Source organism: Silurus aristotelis (genome assembly GCF_946808225.1).
Source record: "Silurus aristotelis genome assembly, chromosome: 10".
Taxonomy (NCBI): domain Eukaryota; kingdom Metazoa; phylum Chordata; class Actinopteri; order Siluriformes; family Siluridae; genus Silurus; species Silurus aristotelis.
Window position 1 is genome coordinate 18442690 of NC_139583.1, and position 23514 is coordinate 18466203.

General features: G+C 39.6%; 1 protein-coding gene across 6 annotated transcripts in view; it reads right to left on the reverse strand.

The window, feature by feature from the left end:
• The window catches only part of rasgrf1 (Ras protein specific guanine nucleotide releasing factor 1), a 188324-nt gene that overhangs the window by 38455 nt on the left and 126355 nt on the right, over positions 1-23514 (reverse strand). For all 6 annotated transcript variants that reach the window (XM_083552609.1, XM_083552606.1, XM_083552605.1 and 3 more), the window contains 6 exons: positions 14035-14154; positions 6895-7065; positions 6682-6788; positions 6187-6299; positions 5805-5865; positions 5621-5724 (listed from right to left, as the gene is read on the reverse strand). In XM_083552609.1, the coding sequence (XP_083408735.1) occupies positions 5621-5724; positions 5805-5865; positions 6187-6299; positions 6682-6788; positions 6895-7065; positions 14035-14154 (676 nt within the window). The remainder of the gene's footprint in view (positions 1-5620; positions 5725-5804; positions 5866-6186; positions 6300-6681; positions 6789-6894; positions 7066-14034; positions 14155-23514) is intronic.

Here is a 23514-nt window from a genome sequence, read left to right on the forward strand (position 1 = left end):
GTCTGAAGCTAAAAACAGGTCGTTAGTGATTTTAACTAGAGCAGTTTCTGTGCTATGATGGGGCCTAAAACCTGACTGAAACTCTTCAAAGATATTGTTCTCCTGCAAGTGGTTACATAGCTGGGCAGCGACAATCTTTTCTAAAATCTTAGACATAAATGGGAGATTTGAAATTGGTCTGTAATTCGATAGCGTGCTTGGATCCAGATTAGGTTTTTTAATGAGGGGCTTAATAACTGCTAACTTGAGGGATTTAGGGACATGACCTAACGATAGTGAGGAGTTAATAATATTTAAAAGAGGCTCACCAGCTGTATATAACACTACCTTCAGTAGTTTAGTGGGAATTGGATCTAACTGACATGTTGTTGATTTAGCTTTCATAATAGCATCATACAGCTCTTCCTGTCCTATACATGTAAAACAGTGTAGTTGTGGGGTTGTAAGTATGATTGTGTCGGGAGATGCTGTCAGAGGTTGAACTGCCACAATTGTTTTTCGAATGTTATCTATTTTTTCAGTGAAGAAATTCATAAAGTCTTCACTACTAAACTGTGATGGAACACATTTTTCAGATCCCTGATTTGTTGTTAATTTAGCGACTGTACTGAAAAGGAACCTGGGGTTGTTTTTGTTATTTTCTATGAGTTTGCTCAGGTGTTTAGCTCTAGCAGCTTTTAGCGCCTGTCTGTAGCTAAGCATACTGTCTTTATACGCAATTCTAAATACCTCCAATTTAGTTTTCCTCCATTTTCTCTCCAGATTACGTGTTGTTCTCTTTAGGGCATGCGTATGACTATTATACCAAGGTGCAGGTGCTTGTTCTCGAACCTTTTTTAACCGGATGGGGGCAACAGTGTCTAAAGTGCTAGTGAGGATAAGGTCTATGTTGTTCGCCATCTCATCAAGATGATCAGCAGTTATGGGTTTAATGTGAAACTGAGATAAATCAGGCAGGTTATTTATGAATCTGTCCTTAGTGGTTGGAACAATAGTCCTACCAAGTCGATACCCTGGTGAAACACGGTTAATCTGCTCTACCGGTAGTGTGTACAGTAGGAGATAATGGTCTGTGATGTCATCACTCTGGGGTAAAATATCTATATCAGTGACGTCTGCTCCGTGGGATATTATTAAGTCTAGTGTGTGGTTAAAACGGTGGGTTGGTCTGGTGACGTTTTGTTTAACTCCAAAAGAGTTTAGTAAATCGACAAATGATAATCCTAGGGCATCGTTTTCATCATCTACATGAATATTAAAATCTCATACAAGCAGCACTTTATCAAAGCTGATCAAGAGGTCTGAGAGAAAACAAGCAAACTCATGAAAAACTCATGCAAACTCATTGTCCGGGCAACCCATGCTTTGCGGACCTGGTATCCCTACTCGAGGGCCCTTCGTGGGAAATTCCTCCCAGGAGGGATCTCCTCTCGCAGGCAGGCAGAACCCTGGTTCACCCTTGCCCGGAGTTGTGAAAGCTGTGGCTGTGGCCCCTGAAAGGGCACAGTTCGTAGCAGCTGGTCTCTCTACCGAGGTAGTAGAGACCCTTCTCCACTCCAGAGCTCCCCCCACGAGGCATACATGCATTCTGCCCTCCTCCATTTATAGCCCCTGACCAGGGGTTACAGACCCAACTCCTTGTCTCCACAGGACGAGTCCATGGAGGCGGTCGGTGCAGCTGTTCGTCTGCTGTGGCCCTAATAGGAAAGATTTCCTAGCCGATCGTAAGACAAACAGGTGGGTTGTGGATGCCATCCTTTCAGCTACAAGTCCTGGCCACTCCGGGCTCCTCTGTCCATGCAGGTGCCAAGGCCTTCACACACTGGGCAGGGTCTGGTCAGTGTGGCGTGATTGGACACCCAAAGCATTTCGACACAGCTCGAGTCCCTGAAGGGGAACGTCTCTAGGGAACGAACATAAACCTAGTTCCCCGAGGGAATGAGACGCTGCGTCTCCGTGCCACACTCCCCGCATCATTGTCCACCCTCGATTCATCTTCATCAACCTGGTAGATGGCAGCAGATTTTTTTTTTTATCAATAATGTCTTGGTTCATTCTTCCTTAAATTATATAAAGTTTGCCAGTACTGTATGCTAAACAAACAGCCCCACACCATGGTTTTCCCACCTCCAAACTTCACTGTTGGTATCGTGTTTTTGGGGTGATGTGCAGTGCCATTTGTCCTCCAAAAATGATGTGTATTATGGCATCCGAAGAGTTCAAATTTGGTATCATCGGGAAGTTTCTTCTGAAGCTGCCGTCCAAGAGCATGAACCCGTGGTCTGATAAACTTGTTTGTCTCACATATTGTCCAACATGTGTGGTGATGCCCTGGTGAGGAGTACCAAGAAAATTGTGTCTTTGTGGTGGTAGCATCATGGTCTGGGGCTGCATGAGTGCTGCTGGCACTGGGGAGCTGTGGTTTATTGAGGGAGGCATGGATTCATGGATTCACATGTACTATGACATTCTGAAGCAGAACCTGATGCCCTCCCTTCTGAAAATGGGCTGAATTGCAGCAACATATTATTGACCCAAAACACACAACCAAGATGACAACTGCCTAGGCTAAAGGAGTAGGTAATTTAGTGGCCAAGTATGTCTCCAGACCTGAACCTTATTGAGCACCTGTGGGGCATCCTCAAGCAGAAAGTGGAGAAGCACCATGTGTTTAAAAGCCAGCAGCTCTGTGATGTCAATATGGAGGATTAATGCAGGAGGATTAATGCAGTGCTAGATATCAATGGTGTTCAAACAATAATAACTGTATGTTCAGTTATTTTTAGAGGACAGGAAATCTATACTGCACATTGACTGTAAAATATATTAAATTTCCATTTTTATACTATTGTCACCAGAGAAGATATAATAAAATGGTTGCTGAAATGTGAGTGGTGTACTCACTTTTGTGAGATACTGTGTATATATATATATATATATATATATATATATATATATATATATATATATATATATATATATATATATATATATATACACACAGTGGAACCCGGTTATCTCGCCCTCGCATTTTTTACCGGTTATGTCGATATATATATATATCTCGAGCACAAGGGGGGAAAAATTTGCCATTTAACGTCAGTTATCTCGGTGCAGCCGCAGAAGAACTCGCGGAAGTGGCGGAAAAATCAAGCCTTACAGATGCTACAGGTGTTGCATTGTATACTGGTGAATCTCTGCTGTTAGTTAGTGCACATATGCCTTTTGTTGTTAAATGTTATGCGATGAACGGGAGGCGAAAGTAGAAGCAAGGCGCTAAACAGCACAACGTGGGATGACCAGCAAAAGCATAGAATGAACACCGGCAGAATCGGGGGGAATCCGCGGTGCGCTTTGGGAAGAAAAGCGCAGCCGTTGAGAGAGTGCCGGTGGGAAGGCACGTACCAGGATACGCATGAGCGATAACAACGACCGCCGTGAACCAACATATACCAACAATAACGGACAGTGAGAGTATGGAAGTTTAAATAGGAGCTGGTGATGATGCTAAACGAGCACCATATGTGCGCGATTGAAGCCGGGAGCTTCAGAGAAAGGGGCCATGGCAGGTGGATTCCTGCCAGATAAACATGTACTGTATCTATTTTTATAGCATGCCTTTATCAAACAAATCGCGGCAACGCTGTTGTGTAAAAAAACCCTTCAAAAACACGTGCATGCATATTCTCATTTATTAACGCACATCATGTACATAAAGAAATTTTAAGCACGTTAATATATTGCCGCCATTTTGATTTTCGTTTATCTCGATCATCGGTTACCTCGATGCTTTTTGGCGACCCCCTAGGACATCGACATAACCGGGTTCCACTGTATGTATATACAGTGAGGAAAATAAGTATTTGAACACCCTGCTATTTTGCAAGTTCTCCCACTTAGAAATCATGGAGGGGTCTGAAATTGTCATCGTAGGTGTATGTCCACTGTGAGAGACATAATCTAAAAAAAAAAAAAAATCTAGAAATCACAATGTATGATTTTTAAACTATTTATTTGTATGATACAGCTGCAAATAAGTATTTGAGCACCTGTCTATCAGCTAGAATTCTGACCCTCAAAGACCTGTTAGTCTGCCTTTAAAATGTCCACCTCCACTACATTTATTATCCTAAATTAGATGCACCTGTTTAAGGTTGTTAACTGCATAAAGACACCTGTCCACCCCATACAATCAGTAAGAATACAACTACTAACATGGCCAAGACCAAAGAGCGGTCCAAAGACACTAGAGACAAAATTGTACACCTCCACAAGGCTGGAAAGTGCTACGGGGAAATTGCCAAGCAGCTTGGTAAAAAAAGGTCCACTTTTGGAGCAATCATTAGAAAATGGAACAAGCTAAACATGACTGTCAATCTCCCTCGGACTGGGGCTCCATTAAAGATCTCACCTTGTGGGGTCTCAATGATCCTAAGGAAGGCGAGAAATCAGCCTAAAACTACACGGGAGGAGCTGGTCAATGACCTGAAAAGAGCTGGGACCACCGTTTCCAAGGTTACTGTTGGTAATACACTAAGACATCATGGTTTGAAATCATGCATGGCACGGAAGGTTCCCCTGCTTAAACCAGCACATGTCCAGGCACGTCTTAAGTTTGCCAATGACCATTTGGATGATCCAGAGGAGTCATGGGAGAAAGTCATGTGGTCAGATGAGACCAAAATACAACTTTTGGGTCATAATTCCACTAAACGTGTTTGGAGGAAGAAGAATGATGAGTACCATCCCAAGAACACCATCCCTACTGTGAAGCATGGGGGTGGTAGCATCATGCTTTGGGGGTGTTTTTCTGCACATGGGACAGGGCGACTGCACTGTATTAAGGAGAGGATGACCGGGGCCATGTATTGCGAGATTTTGGGGAACAACCTCCTTCCCTCAGTTAGAGCATTGAAGATGGGTCAAGGCTGGGTCTTCCAACATGACAATGACCCGAAGCACACAGCCAGGATAACCAAGGAGTGGCTCTGTAAGAAGCATATCAAGGTTCTGGCATGGCCTAGCCAGTCTCCAGACCTAAACCCAATAAAGAATCTTTGGAGGGAGCTCAAACTCTGTGTTTCTCAGCGACAAGCCAGAAACCTGACTGATATAGAGAAGATTTGTGTGGAGGAGTGGGCCAAAATCCCTCCTGCAGTGTGTGAAACCTGGTGAAAAACTACAGGAAACGTTTGACCTCTGTAATTGCAAACAAAGGCTACTGTACCAAATATTAACATTGACTTTCTCAGGTGTTCAAATACTTATTTGCAGCTGTATCATACAAATAAATAGTTAAAAAATCATACATTGTGATATCTGGATTTTTTTTTTTTAGATTATGTCTCTCACAGTGGACATGCACCTACGATGACAATTTCAGACCCCTCCATGATTTCTAAGTGGGAGAACTTGCAAAATAGCAGGGTGTTCAAATACTTATTTTCCTTACTGTGTATATATATATATATATATATATATATATATATATATATATATATATATATATATATATATATATATATATATATATATAATGTCACATGTTAGTGGGTGGGACAAGGTTTTCAAACTCTTATTTGAACTGCCTGAATGCTTAAAATACCAAAAATATACTTACTCATATGGGATGACTTTGAAAACCAGATGGTCCAGCAGGGTGAGCTGCTCTGCAATCTCCAAAGCTGAATGGTTTTCAAAGGGTTCTGCTTTCCCATCCTCAGCCTCTCAAGCACACAGATAAATAAACACATGTCCAGGAATTGCATTTTATATAATTAAAATTAGAAATAAAACCATCTCACCATCTGTAGCACATCTTCCAGGGTGATCTGATTGTCACCAGGGTCCTCCTGTGTAAGTGTCCTATCAGATAAATGATTAAACACTATTTATACAATATAATAAAAAAAAAAAAAGTTATTTTATAAGTAAATAGTCTATAAGTAAAATACTATTGAAAGACTTGTAGAAAAAGATGTACACAAAAGGGATAATGAGATGTTATTAAAATATAGCATATTGAAGGTTACTTAAATATAAACAAGATTTTAAAAAAATTTTTTATTAGAATCCATTTTAAAACTTATGTTTACAAAAAAGAATTAAAGGGAACACAATTGTGTTACATCTGATATGTAGTGTGGAGTATTCTGAATATCTGGGTGTTCTGTAATGTTAGTCTACCTTATGATGTTGGCTGCTGCTTTTCTTTCCTGAGTGAGCAGCTCAGGATCATGCATTACTTCCTCCAGGAAGCAGATCACATTCATTTTTAATTGTGTGTTGGTCTCAAAGTCCTAGCCATGCATGGTGGTAGGAGGATGGAGAAGTGAGACCACAGTTGTCAACAGCAGCGAGTACTACGTAATTACTGTGTGTTCATTTTATGTAAGTTATTTTCCCAATTGCAAACATTGTGTGGATAGATAAAGTATGGATTAATTTCCTTTTCAAAAACATGAAAATATGTTATCATTAAAACCAAAAAAGAATTATGCTTTTAAATGTGCAAAAGTGATTGTTTAAGGGTTGTTTGTCAAATTTACCCAGCTCAGCTGATTTTTGAGATAACAGTAAATGTACTAGTATAAAATGATAGAAGATTGGCTGGTCAATCGGACACCTACTGCTAAATAGTAGAAACAAGCTTAAACAAAAGAGTGCCATATGACCTTTTACCTGGGAATGTTTGGATACCCAGTGCCTCAGCACATTAAGTACTCGGTTAGTTGCTGCGCGGCGAATTACAAACTCCTTATCTCCATTCCTCTGGTCTGTGGGGAATCCTGGTAACAAATAAAAAAACTTAATGGCTGTTTGCCTAGCAACTAATACCTGCCTTTAATCTTGTTATTGCATATCACTCTTGCAGTTGAAACAAAACAGTGATACCTGTGCTAGCCAGGGACATGCGCCGGTATTTCTCCTTGGTTGGTGTGCCCTCATTGGCACCCGCTGTGGCAATAGCAAAAGCAGATGCTGCTGAAAGTGCACTGCGGTTGTTCTCTATTTCTCGGCCAGATGACATCATCATAGCATTGTTGTATGAAAACAGTGAAAAATCTACACAAAGTTAGAAAATAATCTCTTATTGATGCTGAAAGTTATTACAGGAGACCAAACATTTTCTATACTAGATACAGAACATATATATTAATTAATTTAGTGTTAGAATATCACATATATGTATAATCATTCAGAGGTTTCTTGTTTGGTAAGATGTAAGTTGGGGTTGTGCAACAAGTGCTATTGAGGGTTTAATGTAATTCAATAAAGTATTCAATATGCAGAACAAAAATACCATTTGCTCACAAACTAGTCTGTTTAAATGATTAAGTAAATTCCATTTAATTATTTTATTAGCGACATGATGGATAAAATATGTGACAAACACAAGCACCTATAACCAGTGTTGGGGGTAACGCGTTACAAGTAACGTGTGTTATGTAATATTATTACTTTTTTGGAGTAACGAGTAAAGTAGTGCGTTACTTTATAAATTTACACATTAATATCTGAGTTACTTTTTAAAAAAAGGAATGCGAGTTACTTTTCAGTTAAATTGAAATGAACGTAGTCACGTAGAATCGGAGATCCTTGGAAATGGAGACAGAAATATAGAAAACTTTTGCCGACTTTCCACCACTGCAGATCTATTGACTGCTCAAAATAAAAGTTTTCCGTGGGAGACACACATACGAGGCCATCGCAGCGGAGAGAGAGAGCAAATTCACAGCTCATTTGCTCTTTGTGGGAAGATAAACTGCCACGGTCACTGATAATAGCGCGAACTTTGTAAAAGCATTCAGAATGTTTCAAGCTGATGATGAAGCAGAGAATGACGAGGACGAGGTCATATTTACATGACAGCGAAAAGTATGTTCTCCCTCCACATAACCGGTGTGCAGCCCACATTCTTAACCTTATATACACGAACGATAGTTACATTCCTGACGGCGAAGGCAGATTGCAAAGCAGTGTACAGATGTGCGACTGGAAAGTGTTCAGCCTTGTGGTCAAAATTTAGTCGATCATCTTATTGTTCTCTAAGAAGTTATTAAGCATTTTAAATGTTTAAGACATGTCTTTTGCCCTGATATAACTTATTTCCTAATGGCAATTATTTATATTACACCTGTAAGGCGTGAAAGAGATACAAGTAACGCAAAAGTATTGCAAAAGTAATATAACGCATTACTTTCCATAAAAAGTAACTAGGTAACGTTATTAGTTACTTTTTTGGGGAGTAACTCAATATTGTAATGCATTACTTTTAAAAGTAACGTTGCCCAACACTGCCTATAGCCTTACATTTTAAATGGAAGAACTTCTTATTCAAAACCTAAGTGCTGTCACATTGTCTCAGTAGCACCAGTAGAGCACTGGACTACAGGACCACAAACCATTCACCAAGGAACCACTTGCTGCTGCTGAGAATAGACCCATATTGACAACCTAAAGATACAGTATATGTGATTACTGAAGATTGTAGCACTTCTGCAATAGATAAATAAAATAAAGATTATTTCCCTTTTGAGTATTGTTCCTATCAAGGCTTCTTCCCACTATGCACCTCAGGAATACAGCTTATCGTGATACATTTATTAATTTTATATCCTGAATACAAATTATATCCTGAATCTATCTATTTATTTTAAAAACTGCTTTAGGATATATAATTGAGGATATATGTATATACACTCGGCCCACACTTTATTAGGTACACCTGTCCAACTGTCCGTTAACGCAAATTTCTAATCAGCCAATCACATGCCAGCAACTCAAAGAATTTAGGCATGTAGACATGGTCAAGACGATCTGCTGCAGTTCAATCCGAGCATCAGAATAGGAAAGAAAGGTGATTTAAGTGACTTTGAACGTGGCATGGTTGTTGGTGCCAGACAGGCTGGTCTGAGTATTTCAGAAACTGCTGATCAACTGGGATTTTCATGCACAACCATCTCTAGGGTTTACAGAGAATGTTTCGAAAAAGAGAAAATATCCAGTGAGCGGTAGTTCTGTGGGCGCAAATGCTATCTCTGAACGCACAACACGTCGAACCTTGAAGCGGATGGGCTACAGCAGCAGAAGACCTCACCGGGTGCCACTCCTGACAGCTAAGAACAGGAAACTGAGGCTAAAATTCGCACAGGCTCATCAAAATTGGACAATAGAAGATTGGAAAAACGTTGGCTGGTCTGATGAGTCTCGATTTCTGCTGCGACACTCGGATGGGAGGGTCAGAATTTGGCGTCAACAACATGAAAGCATAGATCCATCCTGCCTTGTATCAACGGTTCAGGCTGGTGGTGGTGGTGTAATGGTGTGGGGAATATTTTCTTGGCACACTTTGGGCCTATTAGAACCAATTGAGCATCGTGTCAACGCCACAGCCTACCTGAGTATTGTTGCTGACCATGTCCATCCCTTTATGACCACAGTGTACCCATCTTCTGATGTCTACTTCCAGCAGGATAACGCGCCATGTCATATAACACAAATTATCTCAGACTGGTTTCTTGAACATGACAATGAGTTCACTGTACTCAAATGGCCTCCACAGTCAGCAGATCTCAATCCAATAGAGCACCTTTGGGATGTGGTGGAACGGGAGATTCGCATCATGGATGTGCAGCCAACAAATCTGCAGCAACTGCGTGATGCTATCATGTCAATATGGACCAAGATCTCTGAGGAATGTTTCCAGTACCTTGTTGAATCTATGCCACAAAGGATTAAGGCAGTTCTGAAGGCAAAAGGGGGTCCAACCCGGTACTAGTAAGGTGTACCTAATAAAGTGGCCAGTAAATGTATAATGAGAGAGCAAGAGAGAGAGAGAGAGAGAGTCACTACACCCTAACATTTCAGTATTTTAGCATATCTTCTCAAGGGACAATATTTTAGAAATTAAACTTAGATATATTTTAGAGTAATCAAACATGTTCATCATGTTCATGTTTTTGCCTGCTTGACCAGACCATACAAATGTATGTATGTTTTATAGAAGAAGTTAAAATGTGGTGATTTTTGTACAATTCTCTCATATTGACCAATGGATGTTCAACATTGCACCTCATGGCAAAGAACTCCCAGAGGATTTGAGAATTTGAATTGTTGCTCTCCACAAAGATTGCCTAGACTAAAAGATGATCAGAAACACCCTGAAACTAAATTACAGTACAGTGACCAGGGTTATACAGATTTTTCAAGACAGTTTTCAATCGAAGCAGGCCTTGCAAGGGTCAATCAAAGAAGTTTATTATATAGGAGAGAAAAGGAACAGTCACACTGGTTGCTTCAGTGTGCTGGAAGTGTACAGGCCCTGTAGAGGTTGATGATTACAGCCAATCACCTTCTCAGCAGAGTACATTACATGGTGGCTTAGTCTGATGGTTCCTAGGAAGCGGAAAGGAGTCGAGTGTCGACAGTGGAGTCACACAATATAATGGGGAAATTAATTAAATTAATGGAAATCCCCTTATGGTCTAGTGGTTAAGATGCAGCGCTCCCACCGCTGCGACCCGGGTTTGATTCCCGGTCAGGGAACCATCCCCAGCCACTCTTAGTGCCGGTCCCAAGCCCGGATAAATTGGGGAGGGTTGCGTTAGGAAGGGCATCCAGCGTAAAACATGTGCCAAATCAAACGTGCGGAGGATCCGCTGTGGCGACCCCTAACGGGAGAAGCCGAAAAGAAAGAAAGTTTTTTAATTAAATTAATGGAAATATAATAGAAATGTAACTAATAATTCCCACCTGTAGGCAGACTTTCTTGAGAGATGAGCCCAATGAGGGTGGTGTCATCTGCAAACTTATAGCTTTACAAACTGGTGACCAGAGATGCAGCTGTTGATATACCTATAAAATCCCATGACTCTTGACAGCCATACCCGTAAACAGCCCTCTATGCGGGGCTCAGCTGCGGAGCCACAACCTACACACGGGGCTTGAAAGCAGAGCCATGCCCTTTTTGTGAGGCATGGCGGTGTAGCCAAGCTATACACCCAGAGCGGCATTCTCAGGGTGGTAGGAAAGGCTGGGTGGCATTCTTGGATTGCAAGCAGGCTGGGCGGCACCCCCAGCAAAGATCCTAGGCTAAGTGACGTCCTCAGTGGGGACCAGAGGCTAGAGGACGCCCTCAAAGGGGATCTAAAACTGAATGGGCAGCTCCCTCAGTAGCTCATCTTTAATCTGTTGGTAAACCATTGATTCTGCATTATGTGCTTTGAAGTGCAGCTTTGCACTGGTCCCTGCTGTTGTGGGGTTTGCAAACATACAGCCAATGTCATTAAGAACTATCTTCAGTGTGGAGAATAGCAAGAAGTTCTGTAAGTAATAGTTTTGGCCCTCACATAGCCTGTCTGCACTGGATTACATAAAGAGGCAGAAGTACTTGAGGCAGCCTACATTCACGAATGATTAAGGCAGTTCTAAAGGCAAAAGGGGGTCCAACCCAGTACTTGTAAGGTGTACCTAATAATGTGGCCAGTGAGTGTGTGTGTGTGTGTGTGTGTGTGTGTGTGTATATATATATATATATATATATATAAATATATATATATATATATATATATATATATATATATATATATATATATATATATATATATATATATATATATAAATGCTTTTAGAAAGAATAAAATTTTTGATGCTGACAAAACTTCTTTTTAGAACAAATTAAATTTATAACCAATATTTCAAGAAAATATGTACATACTTAAAGCAATTTTTGTATATTTGAAGCAAATGGCATTAAATGGGTGTAATTTTTTATTTATTTATTTATTTTTTTAAATACCCTTCCACTTCGTTAACAAATAAACATTCCCAGGTGAGCTCTTGGTAAATGCACCAATGAAGCCTACTCCCAAAATCTCTCATTGTTGCATTTGATGCCATTTGCTTCAAATATAAAAAAAATTCTAACTGCTTAAGTATGTACATATTTTCATATGTATTTTCCTGAAATATTCATTATAAATGTAATTTGTTCTTAAAAGATGTTTTGTACAAAGTCAGACAAAAAGCTATTTTAGGTATTAAATGCACCTTTCCTTAATATGGCATATTCAACAACCACAAAAATGTGGGACCATCCAGTCATACTTGTCAGGATCTGCTGAGCTTTCAGTGAGAATTTCTGGTTTTGCGATGCACAATTCCAGGGTGGCAACCATCTTGTCTCTTTTCCCACACTACCGGGTATTTAAGGCCACACACTCCTTGCCAGATTATCTCACTTATTTAAGATTTTTTCACCATAACCTTGTATACAACCTGATTTTGGTCCTACCAGAACCCTATTGACAGATTAATCTGGCAGATTAATCTCTCACTGGCAGAATAATTTGGCCAGTAATAGACCCAGCAGATGCCCCAGACCTGCGATCTTGCCTGACCTCATGAGCAACAGCTGAAGCATCCCCTGGATCAACCACCAGCTCCTGCCACTGCTGTTGCCCTGATCAAAACCCCAAGCAAAATACTGCTGGAGCCCCAGTGCTTTTCCAGGGACCCGGACCTCTGCAACCTGTTCCTTCAACAGTGTGAGCTCTCTCTTGCCAAACACCCTCACCAGTTCTCCATTGATAAGAACAGGATTGCTAATGTTTCTCCAGCTTTCTCCAGTTATCCAGCTTTGTGATTCAGCACCAGTATATTGTCATCGCAAAAATCGAATCATCGCAAATCAAGTCCTCTCCCCAGGTCAATCCAACACTGATCTTCATAGAGGGCATCGCTCTGCCACTGATTTACACAATTGGTTTTGTGTAAGGATTGTGTAGGGATTTACACCACTAATCTCCACAGAGTGCATCGCTCTGCCTCAAACCTTCGCAGAGGGTGTCGCTCCGCATCTGCAGAGGAACATGCGTCTTCCCCTGTCGAGATCATGAGCTTTGCTGGCAATGTTGCTCCACTCACAAGCTTAGCTGATAATGTCGCTCCACCCCAGGCAATGCTGAGGTCTTTGTTCTGCTCCCGCCCCCAGGCTTTGTTGACAACATCGCTCTGCCACTGAACTCCGCAGAAGACATAGCTCCGCCACTGCTCTCCACAGGGGGCATCGCTCTGCCTCAGCTCCAGAGTCCCACTGGGGAAGGCCGCTCAGCTCCCTTGATCTGTCCAGATGATCACTCTGCCAGGACTGCTGAGCTCTTTGTTTTGCTGATGTTGTGGCTCAACCCCAGGCTTTGCTGATGACATCGCTTCTACACTGATCTCCATAGTGCATGTCGCTCTGCCTCAGGGCCTCTCAGAGGGTGTCACTCTGTCTCAGAGACCCACAGAGGGAGTCGGTCTGCTTCAAATCTCCACATCAGATGGCACTATGCCCCAGACCGCCACTGAGGGTGTCGCTGCACCACAGAGACCCGCAAACATTCAACCCCCTCCACCTGCTTGGGTCAGGTTGTGAGGCCACTGCTTTTTACACCCTTGACAGCAGGTAAACTTTTACTCTCTTTTCTGCCTGCTTTCTCATTAGAGGGGGAGTGGTAGCTCAGTAGTTAAGGTGCTGGGTTACTGATCAGAAGGTCAGGGGTTCAAGTTCTGGCATCGCCAAACTGACACTCTTGGGCCCTTGTGCAAGGCCCTTAACCCTCTGTGCTCCAGAGGATAGAGAACAACACACACAACAACTCTTTCAGGGTTCTTTCCCTAAGCCACTGGAGGGTATCTGGAGCATTTCTAATATTAAAGGCAGTTTTGTCTTGCCAGTCTTTCAATTTACACTTGCTGAAGTGAAAATCACATGATAGTAAAGGGATATGTGTCAGATTAAAAGGCTAAGTTTACCTTCCACAAATAATTGGAATTTAATAATACATTCCACCAATGTAAATACAGTGTTCCCATAAAAAAAACACTAAGAGCAATGCAAGTGTCTGTGGAGTGGCATAGAGATGATGAGCTACTGATTATAGGAAATGTGGAGCTAGTTTTGCACAGCTTTAGACAGGTGACTTGCATGAGTCAAAAAGATCTGATTAACTGGTTGGAACTAACTACTACAGGAAAAGGACAGCCTACCAGAAGAGGTTTTGCATTTGACACTTTTTGGCGTTGAAGGTGATTTGGTAGGTGAAGCCTCTGCTTCTGCCTCATCATTCTGAGGTGGCTCGCTGTCCCTTTCCTCCCTCACTGAAATATCTGCAGAAAAAAAGTGAATGATAAATTTATGGATTGTGGTATAATTGCCTTCAGTGATAAATTAATCTGTGTATGATCTAAAAAACATGTGCTGTCTTCCTTGTGTGACATCCTGCCAAGGAGCAAATTAATTCAAGATGTTTCTTATTACTATATTGTTTAGACCCTTTTTGGTTGCATAACATTGGCAGTGCATATTAATATATTTGACTATACTGAATAAGATCAGGTGTATTGAGTTTGGTGCGTAACATCATGGAAGCTGCCATACAGTGACATGTCAATAATCAATGCAATTTTTTGAAAAAGAAAGTACGTCATTGTTTCAATTCCATTTTTATCAGGACTTAAATAACAATTGCGTTGTACTTACTTTTTTAACTTGTTTAACCAAATTTGTTAACATTTATTTATAAAAATAAAGAAACATGTGAAAACCAAATGAGAAAAATAAGCACCTACTTATAAGCTTTCCTAATTATACATTCATTATACACAAGTTTAGTCAATCACCAAAAAGTCTGACTATCTCAATACAGTCAACCCCCGATAATTCATGGCTCGGAAAATTTGCGGGTTCTAATTTGGAAACTAACTATCAGCAAGTTGCGGATTATTTTAAAACTCACAGGAATCCACAGTGGGACCAAGTGTTCAGAAATGTTAAGAATAACATTTTACACTGTTTTCACTAACAAATTACATAAAATTTGTATTATTGTATTAAAGTGATATAATGTCTAGATGAATTCACTAAGAACGTAACCCTCGTGAGTTCCGGGGGATTACTGTATAAGACAATTACATGTTTGTCATTCTGGAGCACACAAATGTGTCTGCATCATGCCAAGTAAAGACATCAACCATGACCTTAAAGAAACCATTGTTATTTTTCAGCAATTTAAGAAGGGTTACTGTATAAGACTTTAAACAATTTACATTGAAAAATACTTTGTACAAATCTTTGCAGAAGAAGCATCCCAGCAAATTCAGAATAAGGTCAGAATAATTAATTCACACTTATAAATAAAAAAAAAAAAAAACAAGAACTACATCATGACTTTCAGGCCTCTGTAAGCACATTTATGTTTATGTTTTCTGCAGCACAATCCAATTTATGCAAGTATAGTTTTTATGAAAGGCTGGCTAGGAAAAGCTACTTGTCTCCTTAATAAATATGGCAGCACAAAATATATAAGAAAAAATTATCTTAACAAACCAAATCAGTGATCAATGTGAAGAGTGAGATGGGAACGAGAGCTTTAATGGGAAATCGGTAACGAGAGACACCTGTAATGCCGGGAGCGGCAGAGCAAGGCAGCGCGACAGCTACCGAGGGGGCGTGGCAGGGGGATCCCCCCGAAGGGGGCGTGGCAGGGGGATCCCTGACAGCTACCGAGGGGGGCGTGGCAGGGGGATCCCTGACACCTGCACAGTGTCCTTAACTTTTATACAACAATAAGGATACTTAATAATCTATATCTTTCTCTCCCTGTTACCCCTGGTATCAGTGACCAGTGTTCTTGCCCCTTTCCTTTCCCTGGATCTGTCCACTTTATCCCTGCAATATCTAATGTTAAAAGCGCTATACAAATAAAATTTTATTGAATAAAATTTTTAATTAAATTTTTACTTTTAATTTTCGCAATCAGACACCACCAATGGGCGTCTACTCTCTATTTCCTATTCCTACACCTCACTTCTTACTTCCTAATCTGCTCTTTATTTTTCTGCAATGCAACTCATTAGCTCTGTATGTATTTAAAATCCCCCTTTGTGTTTTTGTTGGCCAATTTAATTTGGTGTGTTTCAGATTTTATGGGTTTGTTTTGAGGTGATGTAACATTGATTTATCTAGTTACTAAATCCTAAGAGACTTTGTTCAAGTATTTTTCCCTTTAGATCCTCTGTGGATTATATTTAGCTGTTTCCACTTTTTGTTGTACTTTTGCATTATAATTTTTGGGAGTTATATTTTCCATTGTTTGGTTCTTCCACCTCCTGGTTTGAGTGTCAGGAGCTGGGTGTTACTGCAGTGGCCTTTCAGGTTTTGGGAGCTGCCAGTAGGCCCCAACTCTCTATTCCTTACTTCCTACTCCCTAATCTAATTAATGTTTCCACCTGCACCTTGTTAGCTCTGTATGTACTTAAGCTCTCCCTTTAACATTAGATTTATTTGGTTTTTTAATTTTCATCTTGTTTTTGAGATTTGATGTGTTTGTTTAGAGGTGATGTGAGTTATTGGTTCAGAGTTTGTGTGTCTCGTGTCTCCCGCTCTGTCCCTGAGTTTCCCTGAAGTTTGCTGTTTGTTTTCCCAAGTCTTCTCTCTAGTTTAGCTTCTAGTTTACATGGCATCTCTAACTGGTTTTAATAAACAAGACAGTTCAGTGTTTTTTGGTGGACTTACCAGTCACCACAGCTAAATCTAAGAGAACACCTTTGGGATGTGATAAAATAGGAGAGTCAAAGCATGTAAAATGTGCAGGAATTGCTTGATGCAACCAAGTCAACATTGATCATAATCTTAAAGGAATGTTGCCATGAAAAATTCTAAGAGGGCGACAGTATATAGTATTAGTATTATGTTTCTGCTGAAGTTCTCAAAACTGAGTGACTTCAGTATATAGCAAAAACAGAAGAACTAGCTTTGTCATTGCAATACTGTAGATATACTTTAAGCTATAACATTCAAACACCTCAGATGAAGTAACCATATTGAATGTTAATAATCTGGAAAAAATTTATATAAAGCCTTCTCTGCTGGCCTAAACACTATCAGAAGCACTGACCTACATTTACAACCTAAATTCTCATATTTGTTTCATGATATTTTATTAATTTATTCCCAACTGTCTATTCTTTTCATTTTGTAGTGTTGTGCTGCCATGTCCATCTAATCAATCTGAACTGCTCCAGATGATGTAGGTGGCACTGTTGCGGTTGTAGTGTAGAGGTTTAGCGCTTGCTTTAGTAAAATAGAATTCACCCTCCCTTTCTCTGTAATCCTATGTATTATACTGCGGTTTTTTTATAGTATTGATGATTTCTATAATTGCGACATAATAGTGGTAGTATTAAGAGGGTAAGTCCCTACTGAAGGGAGTCCCTCGGGAGTGGTAGCTCAGTGGTTAAGGTGCTGGGTTACTGAACGGAAGATTGAGGGTTTAAGCCCCGGTATCGCCAAGCTGCCACTCTTGGACCCTTGAGCAAGGCTCTTAAGCCTCTATGCTCCAGGGGCACCGTATCATGGCTGACCCTGCGCACTGACCCCAGCTGCTGAGCAAGCTGGGATATGTGAAGAACGAATTTCACTGTGCTGTAATCTATATGTGACAAATAAAGGCAATTCTATACTTCTAAAGGCCCAGGTACCAAATGCACAGCCCCCCACCGCCTGTCAGAGGGTAATAATAATTTACTCAAAGAGCACTATTAACCTAAACCACTGATTATCGCAGAGTGATTTTGATTTCCCAAAAGAAATACCAAAGATGGTGACTCCATTTCTCAATTTGTAGCAGTGTTGAAACAATTATCTGAATACTGAGTTTGGCCAGCCATAACTCATACAGCTGACAAACACTACTAGACATTGGTCACAACTACAGAGAGAGACTTTCAATGAACTATAAACTTCCTCTGGGAAATCACTTGAACCGTGGACCACTAATCCAGCTCGGCCGGCGCCAAGACCATAAAGGAGGGAGAAGCAAGGTGGCATCCTTGCTAAATTATGGTCTCTTGTGAACAAAATGGATGAACTGCTGCTCCGGATAACTTCACATTAGCGGATTAAGGAATAAAATGTATTGATTTTTATGAAAACATGGCTCAACGACAACATTCCCAGCAGCTCCATTGAGCTTGGGGGTCGCACTGTTTTCCCCAGGCAGACAGGACAACAGTGGACTCTGGTAAGCGCAGGGGTGCAGGTCTGTGCATTTATGTTAACAAATCATGGTGCACGGACTCTACTGTTACTGAAAGTCATTGCTCTGCTCATTTAGAGTATTTTATGATTAAGTGCAGGCCCTTTTATTTACAGAGAGAATACTCAGCCATTGTTGTAAATGCAGTATACACTCCTCCAGATGCTAACGCTAAACTAGCTATGGAGGAACTGCATGCAGCTATCAACAAACAACAGTCTGCACATCCCGAAGGAGCTATTAACCTGAGATCTGTACTACTAAAATTTTAACATAATGTCTCCTGCTCCACCAGAGGGGCAACACACTGGATCAGGTATACACAAACATACCTGGGGCATACACGGCCATTCCCCTCCACTATTTGGGTCAGTCTGATCACCTCTCTTTGTTCCTGCTACCCAAAAACACACCACTGATCAAACAGGTGAAACCAGCAAATGTAGAAAGGCATCCAATTCAATTTAATTCATTTTTATTTGTATAGTGCTTTTAACAATGACATTGTCTCAAAGCAGCTTTACACAGATAATGTGGTGATAAAAATTATTAAGATGTTCTTTATAAGTATAAGTTTGTCCCTGATGCGCAAGCCGGTGGCGACTGTGGCAAGGAAAAACTCCCAGAGATGGCATAAGGAAGAAAACTTGAGAGGAACCAGAGGCAAGATTGAACCCATCTTCATCTGGTTTGCACCGAATGTCCATTTATTACAGATAAACAATGTTGCGGGGTGCAGTGATGGTGATCAGACTGTTGACATTAACTACGGTCCAAATCCATCCTCAACGCTCCTGTTCTTATTTTATTATTTCATGGAACCCCAGGGCATTGATGAGAAACCAGACGATCCAGACCATCACAGACTACAATACGAACTCAATCACTTTTTTGCTTGCTTCGATCAAGGCATAGGACATTTCACCCCAGCTGCCAAATACCTGAATGATTTTTGCCCAGTTGCACTCAACCCTATTTTTATGAAGTGCTTTGAGAAACTGGTTCTGAATCACCTCACTGAGGGCCTACAACCTACACTGGACCCACACCTTTACCCACCTGGATAAAAACAAAAAATCTGAATGCTGTTCATTGACTTTAATTCTGCATTCAATACAGCAGATAATGAATGGACTTCCAATTGAATGGACTACTGAAGGTCTAAAATTTACATTCCATTACAACGCAGATAATGTACTGTAGCTCCCCATAAAAACATTAGAGAAAATTTTTTACGGTATAATGATGTCAGGGGACCCTTGGCCATGCCTTCCCTCAGCACCCAGCACGCTCGCAGCGCCTCGCCCACTTACTAACCACCTTCACCTGTTTCCCATCATCTCTCCAACTACTTAAAGCCCCCGTTCACACTCACTCACCATCCGTTCTACAGTTCACTCTGGAGCTCATTCCTGGACTACCCGTACAACCTACCCTACCTCGTTTTCCGGTACTACTAAGTACTATACCCATTTTCCAGTACTGTTACTTCCTGGCTTGTGTTTGTTCTCTGAAAGACTATTGAACCTCGTTTATGGTTCTTTGGTTTCCGTCCCTTGATCACCAGGTGACAAATGATTATACACGCACCTTAAAACAGGCCACTCGAAACGTATTACAATTATTGTAATTATACTATATATTGTATTATAGTATTGTAATTACAAAGTTTTACTCCTATTCATGTGAACAAATTTAATTTATTTCTGCATTAAAATCAATCATCATCCTGCGCTCTTTAACCTTTACCTACATGTTTCCTCAAACAGATAATTCCAGAAGTATTTTAACCTATACTAAATATAATAAGCTGTTCCATCAGCACTGGTTATGTATCTTAATTTTTTAAAATAGCAGTTAACAACTTTTAAATCAAAATGACAATTTTGCATTTTTCATTCAAACCACATGACTATCGACATCAAGGTTTGGCTTTCGAATTTTCTGATCGGGTGGCATTTTGTTTTGCCGTGGTGTGGAAACGCGAGTGGTGAGTACTCATAAATTATGCTTATAAGGATTTATTGTAGTTAATATACATTAATAAAACATTAAAGTAGTTTTAAATGCATTGGTGCATGTGTTTGTCTAGTATTCATTTTATTTTGTAATGATATTGACGTCATAGCTTAAGTGTATTAGTAGAGCCTAAACGACGGGTAGTCTGTAGTCATTCATATAATCAGTTTTATCAATAGATAATTGCGGCATATCATTCTTATATAGTTGGCAAAACGATAGCGATGTTAATTGGTTTACTTTTCTTTTTATATACAGTGGACCCCCGGAATTTGGCGAATTTAGAAAGTCCTCAAATTTTTGACACACCACTGCAGCCCCCTATGGTACCTTAGTGAATTCATCTAGACATTGTCATTTTATAAATGCAAAATTGTGCAGTATTCAACCAAATACGTAGTTTAAAATGTTATTCCTGACATTCCTGAACATTTGGTCCTGCTGCAGATTCCCGTGAATTTTAAGATTTACGGGAATTAGGTTAGGTTCCAAATGAGAACCCACAAATATTTTTTCGAGCCACGAATTAACTGGAATTGACTTTACATAGACATGCAAATGTATTTGTGCAGCTATCCCAGTATCTGCAGGGTTACTGTCATGTTAGATTAATGCAAGTATTATTGGACAAGACTTCTATTAATAAGACAATTATAGGCAAAATGTGCTTTATACTTTAAAACTTAAGATGCTAAGTGTGTTGATTTTCTTCCAACCACTTGTTTTTGTATTTTGTATTTGCAGGTTGACGTCAACATACATTTTTTGATTGACTGTCTGGCGACCTCGTAGTGGAGCAGTCATTATGTGCAATAAAAATACATTAACAATAAAAAGTATAAAAATACATTATTCAGCCAAGATGTCGATTTATGGAAGTATTCAAGTGAAGACATTTGTTTCTCTCTAAAGGTTATGTAAAGACATCTTTATTTTTTTTTTATGACTTTTGAAAAAAAATTTTGGCAGAAGAAGAAAAAAAACAAGAATAATGTATAGTCTTTGTTTATACTAATAAAATAACTTTTTAATATGTAGTATATCTTTTAGGCCTCTCTGAAAAGAAGGAATTTTATTTTTTTTCTTTAAATAAGTTGGTAATTGGTGACATTATCTGTTGTTTTTAGGATAAAGATACTGAAAGACAACAGTTTGGAAACATCGTCACCTAGTCACAACATAACTAAGTTATCTATATTTGATAAAACTAAGTAGATGTAAATGGTTGAATTTATCACTCTTCTGAATGTCGGTCTTAGATTTAGTATTTGGTTTTATACATTATATTGCTAATTAAATAGATTTATATAGAAACTTCTTTTTTTTTTTTATTAAGATCTAAAATGTGGACATGCAAAGACTGTGGTGTCACTAAACCAAAAAGATCTAAACTTCTCAATTATTTTAGGCTCGATCATAGACATTTTGGACATACATTTCTTACCTTTGCACTTATTCAAGCTGCCCCTGTTGTTTTAAAAGCTGGAATGACAAGAGGCCCTTAAGAGGCATTTGTCAAGAACTCAATTGCGTGGACACAAACACCTTATCATTGAAAGATTTTCTTCATCACATTGGGCATCATCTGAAAAATCACGAAACTGTTGTGCACATACAAGACCAATATTTAGTTCTATATAGATCATCCAGGTCACACAATTCAAGAAAACACAAGTCTTTCTTTTTAAGGAACTTAAAGCCTGGCATTGTTGATGATCAAAGATCAGATGTTGAAGACTCCATAGATGACACTGAATTATATGACAGTGTTTTAGTTGATGAGACAACTACTTATTTCTATGAAACAAAAAGTACAGAGGATTTGGGAAAAGTTATTAAACGTAAAATATCCTCTTTGGTGCTAAAGCTAGAGCATGTGTACCTTGTACCTGGTGTGGCCATCAGTGGCCTTCTGCAGGAATTGCAGTATTTAATTGGTAAGGTGTCTGTCGCAGTTGTCAATCAAACAATAATCCAGCTACTGCAAGAACATTATTTGCAGATTGATGAAGTTCTTTTGCAGGAGTTAGCTTCTGTTATCTGCCAGTCACATCCAATTCATACAGCGATTGGAGAGCAAGGTCCCCTTTCTACTACATTGAAAAGAAAGGCAAACTATAAAGCTAATTTTTCAGTTGTAGAACCTATAGAATAATTTCTTGACCAAAAAGGTGGAAGAACATTTCAGTATGTTCCTATATTTAAATAATTGCAACAGATTCTAAATTGCCAACCAATACTTAATAATACATTACATTTAAAATGTGTTTACAGAAGTGATGCATCTAAATATGCATGCTTTTTTGATTCTGTTAACTTCCAACAAAATGCCCTGCTTTTAGACACTGCTATTTCATTGATTATTTTACGTTGATGATTTTGAAGTATGTAACCCAATTGGTACGTCAAAAAAAACCATTCTGATTGTCAGTTGGCTCTGGCTGCTATACATTTAGCTGCATTGTGTAATAGCACTGATGTTAAGCAATATGGATATAACAAAGTGTTAGAACCATTGATAGATGACCTCATCACATTGGAGCAACATGGACTTTTTTAATTGCAAATCTGGGAAAGACAATAAGGGGCACAGTTCATTGTGTTGTTGCTGACAACCTAAGTGCTCATGGCCTTGCAGGGTTTGTGTAAAATCTTTCAGGAACATATGTGTGCAGATTTCTTACAGCAAAGAAAGAAAAATTTCAAACTACAGAAGGAACATTCGGTCAGAGAACTGAAAAAATTCATGCTGCTAATCTTGGCTGTCCTATGGAAAGCTCATCATTGTGGTGTGAAACATAGTTGTGTTTTCAGAGAATTTATTGCACTTTAAGATTACAACAGGTTTCCCTCCTGATATTGTTCATGACCTCTTTGAAGCCATTGTCTTGAGTTAGGATTGTGCTATATTTGTATCTTCCTCTTCTTTTTTTAACTGCTCCTATTAGGTGTATTCACAATGGATCATCCGTCTCCATACTACTCTGTCCTCTACATCTGCCTCTTTCAAACCAACTACCTCCATGTCTTCCCTCACCACATCCATAAACCTCCACACCCATGTATACTAGAGCCTGTTGAAATTTTTGTCTCTTTTGATTGGAGACAAAGTTACCAGCAATTAAACTGCCTGGCAAGTTCTAAATGACTTGAAAGACATTGTAGACCTTGATGTTTATCCTTCCCAGACCAAGTAAATTAATTTCTTATCTGTTCAGTAAGATATAAGAACATAGGGTAAGATTTCAGGAGGTTTTTTATAATGCCAGATTTTTGCCCAAACACCATTTTTTGGGGCATTTATTCTCAGCTCATTCCGCAGTTTGGTCCTCTAGTTGCTCTCTGGACTATACATTTTGAGGCAAAGCATAGTTTTTGTGGGTTGTGCGCCATTCAAAATGCTTAAAATATG